Raw genomic sequence first — 5,000 nt, 5'->3', positions numbered from 1 at the left:
GAGCCACAAGGCTCTTTTGCAAGTTATCTTGGATCCTTGAAAATATTACATTTAAAAAATGTTTTACTTATCGAAGGCTAAACAATATTCTGCTTCAAACTAGCTAAAAAGCAGGTTTGAGCCATCGTAAGGGGAAAATAAAAACCGTACATCTGTTCACTTACTTGTAGCCTCCAGAAACTTCGTTGAATGATGCTTTTAACTGTGGGACTTCATGCTCAACCACGGTTCGTAACTGTCCATCACCAACACCATCACGAAAGATCATAATTCGCTCAGGTAGATCTCCATTGAGCTCATTGTAACGCCTCAAAGCAGCTGAGGAAAACAGTTGAGTTAGTTCCAAATAACAAGCATGCAGCTTGAAAAAGAAGGCACTAGGACAGCTGGTTTAAGAGAGTTGACTGGATGATTCAGTTTCACAGTAACGTTTATCTGGTAAATGTCTTGTATTGTTTGCCACAAAGAAGTTGTCTAAAAATCACATAGGCACTGGTCATAACCCTTCCCCTCTTGAAAGCAAGACGTGACTGCTCTAACACCTGGCCTAGTTGCTTTATCCGGAGGACAAGTCACACTATCCAGAGTTTAAAATATACTTCACGTTAAACACTGGCAAAAAGGTTTTCGTACAAGCTTTTGCTTAGATGTACTTAGAGTATATGCATATTCACAGTTATGTGAACAAAAACTTAAATCTTTGCACAGATTAACTATTGGATGGTGACTTATCCATCACATCAAGTTATCTGGCCTTTGAACAACTGGGGTGAGACAATTTTACTTCTCAACAAGATGATCTAAGATTGTTAGTCGGCTGTAGCTATACGGGCACTGCTAAAGGCGCTGTTACACCGTGAAATGTTTTGTGCAACTCGTCCAGCCACATTGTCGCCAAAACATTGCGAGACAAGTTGCACGAAACATTTCACAGTGTAACAGTGCCTTAAGGATGACACGTCGATCACAAGCGCTGAGTAGCAGTTCTAAAAACGGCATGTGTAAGAGATGGTAAGATATGCATGTCTTAAAGAAAGATCATGAAACTGTAATCGTACTGGAATAAAACAGATATTTCGTCATTAAAACATTGCTTGAACTGACCTATTGAAGAATGTGCAAGGTACGATAATAGTACTGACGATAACATTTCATTTGATTTGCTTGCGTGAGTTGTGACATCACTGATGCGTTTCAGGAGAGAGGGGATCCGTGACTGTCACGTTTGGTATTTAATTATTACACACGAAGGACTTGGGCAGTATACAATAATACTTAGAATAATAGTGAGTCATATAAAAAAATTGGCAATGCTTTGAAAATGAATTCAGGATTAATACAATAGAAAAGGTTGTTGAAAATCAGGAAGCAACACTTTGTATTGGGCAGCTGTTTGTTTTTGCCATTGTTACACCACAGTAACAAGAAAATATTAATATAGTCTGCGTGTAGTTAGTTTTCCTCTTTTCTGCAACAGACGTTTCAGCGTCTTCACAGGACTCCTACTAGGTTCGCGATCATGACGACTCTGCATATGGCATTCACATACAACTCGGTAATAAAATATAATACAGAAACTTAGCATAATGAGATCTCAGTTCCATATTTTATTTTAACTTTACAGTGCCATCATGTAAATGATGTACTAGTAATTGCATTACCTCCCTTAGTACATCACATTTTCCCAGCACATTCAACATTGCTTGTGTTGGTATTAATTTAAGACAATTGTGTACTACATGCGAAGGTACACGATTACAAAGAAAACTTATGCAGTACAAAAAGAAATTGTCAGAGCTGATAATTCACTAGGTACATTGCACAAAATATATGGAATAATGATTATAACAGTCATAAAAGTAAAGAAGTTAATTGCTTCAGTTGCATCTTCGCTTCTATAATACAACATGGCGGCATTCTTGTTCTTCATGTTGCTGTTGTCGTTTGTGCCACTATATCTGCTTTTACTCACCAGCATCAAAGTCTCGAGTCAATTTTGTTAATTAATAACCCATTGACTCCTGGGGGTTCCCCATTGACGAGTAAAATAGTCTGGCATTAGATGACTTAAATACTAAGTATAGCCGGTTTAGGGTTGAATGGGTTAATGGGATAGTGAGTGGTTAAGGTACTATATACTGGCCGACATAGTGATCCTTAAAATTTGCATATTGTCGATGGATTGAGCCTTCATTACATGTCTACAGTATTGCCCATTGCAAGTGAAGGACATTTGCGATGAAAACACTGGTAAACCTTGAGTCGGCTTCGCCCAATTAATTAGAGGCGCTTACGGTGTGAATGGGTTTAACTTTTTTCTTTGTTAACAGAAAAACGTTTTACAATCACCATGTGCTATGGCCAGTGACTGGCATGTTTCATTACCTGACATATTTGTCTTCAGTCCATCAATAAGCTCCATTCCAGTGTGTTGAAAACTTACCCTTGAATAATACCTAGAAAAATGAGCCCCAACACATCAGTGCCATTAAACAGCCAAACAGTCACCACTGGTGACTAAGTGAGCCAAAAACATAGAAGTTTGATTGGCTAGTATGCAAAACTATGAAACCCAAAATATTACTTGATTGCATTTTTCTTCTCTCCTGTTTGGCAAGTTCTAGTGAAAAATGTAAGGAGATGACAAATTTGGCGACCACTTTTACATTCTTTTGTCTTTATGTTAATCAGACCTACTGCCTTCATTTTGGACACAAAAATTCTTTTGAGATTTGCTTGTCATAGCAAGGCTAGTAAGGCTTATTAGCATTAAAACAAAAGATTATTTTACTTAGCCACCATTATGAAAGAGGTCTATAATGCGACATTTTTTTTTTAATTTATGTGCCATTATGCAAATGATTTCCCAATCCCTGCAGCTTAGCCCAAGCCATGTGTAAGAAGAAATCCTAAAAATCCTGAAGAAATAAAGAACTAAGCTTACTTGGTAAGGGTTTGGTTCACACTGGCAACAAAGCCACCAACTGAACGACCTTTGGTTGATGAATCATGATAGGAATCGATACCAATGACCATCGTCTTTCTTAGCTGAAAGTCAAACAGAGCTGTATAAAACATAGTGGTTCATACCAAAAATACACATGAATTAAACTGTGGCCACGTGCAAGAAGCTGGTGTACATTTGTGTCACAAAAACAATCTCACGCTACTTTTTACCACTTTTAAACTAGAAAACAAGTGAATGAAGGGGATAGTTTCTAAAGAAACTGTGGTACTGCGTCGGTGGGGAAGTAGTATAGAAATATTTTGGTTTATGAACGGAGTTGATAATGTAAAATGACCACCGTACAGAGATTCTAAAAGCTGACGTTTCGAGCGTTAGCCCTTCGTCAGAGCGAATCGCTCTGACGAAGGGCTAACGCTCGAAACGTCAGCTTTTAGAATCTCTGTACGGTGGTCAATTTACATTATCAACTCCATTGATAAACCAAATTTTTCTATAGAAAACAAGTGGTCTAATAATTTTACAGAGTAAAACTTCATTCCATGTGCACTAGAAGGGATGGATATTTAATACAGATTAATTTCATGTGAAAGAGTCAGAGTATAATTTTCAGAATGCATCAACCAAAAAGTCATGTTTTCCCTGTTTTTTTTTACCCTCCAGCACAAAACAGTCTTTCTTCGTTCTTAAACATTCATGATAAAAATTGAAAACAGAATGCATATAAATTTGTTAAAAAGTGGTGTCAGTTAACTGTACTTTCATTTTTTGTGTAAGGAAATATATCTAAAAAACCAGCGCGTGAGACTAATTTTTGTAACTACCGGTACATTGTGTCATTTTATCTTGCCACTGTTGCCCGTTGTCATTTTGTTTGTGCCCTTTTTGCCTTTGTGGCTTTGCCAATCACACAGATCACGCTAAATTGATCTTTCATTTTGCATTTCTTGCCTTTGACAGCGATTTACAAGTCTGGCTTGCCGCTGTCTTGCTTTGACAGCACATGATTTTCCCTATTTTTGTTTCACTCTCATCCCGTTGCAAAAGTCGGACAGAGTATCTTATTCATTTCCATTTGCAGTTATCAACAAAGAGGGAAAATAGCTTTAATTCCGATTATGTTTCGCACGGACACAACAACCAGGACATAAAAAAAAAAAATGAAAGTGTGCGCCGCAGTAATGAATCAAAGTGTCCTGAATAAATAATTTGCAGTGCTACAGGGCAAGTACAACGGAAGAGTGTATAGCATGGAGTTAATTGCCAATATTTTGACCAGTAGCACTTATTAAAAGTTAACAAAGTACTCCTTTAAGTGTGTCTTCGAAAGTTCTGCAAATTGGTATTTATACCACCAGTTGTAATAAGAGAAGGCAAAAATGACAGACACAACATGCATCTGAAATGTTTCTTCCATGTTTCATATGATACGTCTGAAGCATTTTACAAATAGGTATCAACAAGAGTAACACTTCTAATAGAAAGAGAGAAACACTTCTAAAAGGAGCTGTGAACGTTAAATTCAACAGACAATCAATTTTTTTGGCCAGCCCGAGACTTTTTGATAGTGACCCTACAAGTCACAAGAAGAAATGGAGAATCCAAGATGTGTGCAGTGATGCAAAACGGTTAAATGCCTGTTGTGATCGACTTTAAGTTGGTGACCATTAAGGGTTCCATACTTGTGACTCAACGTCAAGGAATCAAAATTGTTACCAAAATTTCGTTTTGTTTCTAGAGTTGGAGTAATAGCATATACCTCCACCTATGCGAAACAAGAAGAAAGAACGCTTAATAGCAACTGGCAAACTGTCTCTGGGTTGTGTTTAAAGATCTACAGTCCACTAACATTTTAGCCTTTTTAGATCTTAAATTGCAAGGAATAAATCTTCGGGAAAGTTTTATGTAACCAAGAAAGTGGCCTGAGAAAGATTAAATCAGCTAACATTTACGACACAAATGTGTGACAATGTCTGACAGAGAGTCAATATTAATTTTATCACAAAATCCAACAAGTCAAAACAAGACAAGACAA

At 37.2% G+C, this 5,000-nt stretch overlaps 1 protein-coding gene across 1 annotated transcript in view; it reads right to left on the bottom strand.

Moving 5' to 3' along the window:
* LOC138045074 (piwi-like protein 1) overlaps positions 1-5,000 on the bottom strand; it is a 45,164-nt gene that overhangs the window by 3,867 nt on the left and 36,297 nt on the right. Inside the window, exons 14-16 of the mRNA XM_068891448.1 lie at positions 2,945-3,048; positions 2,386-2,456; positions 165-318 (exon numbers count right to left, since the gene is read on the bottom strand). Coding sequence (XP_068747549.1) covers positions 165-318; positions 2,386-2,456; positions 2,945-3,048 — 329 coding nt within the window. The remainder of the gene's footprint in view (positions 1-164; positions 319-2,385; positions 2,457-2,944; positions 3,049-5,000) is intronic.

This window comes from Montipora capricornis, chromosome 4, assembly GCF_036669925.1.
Source record: "Montipora capricornis isolate CH-2021 chromosome 4, ASM3666992v2, whole genome shotgun sequence".
Lineage (NCBI taxonomy): Eukaryota > Metazoa > Cnidaria > Anthozoa > Scleractinia > Acroporidae > Montipora > Montipora capricornis.
This window is presented reverse-complemented; position numbering and strand designations above follow the sequence as displayed.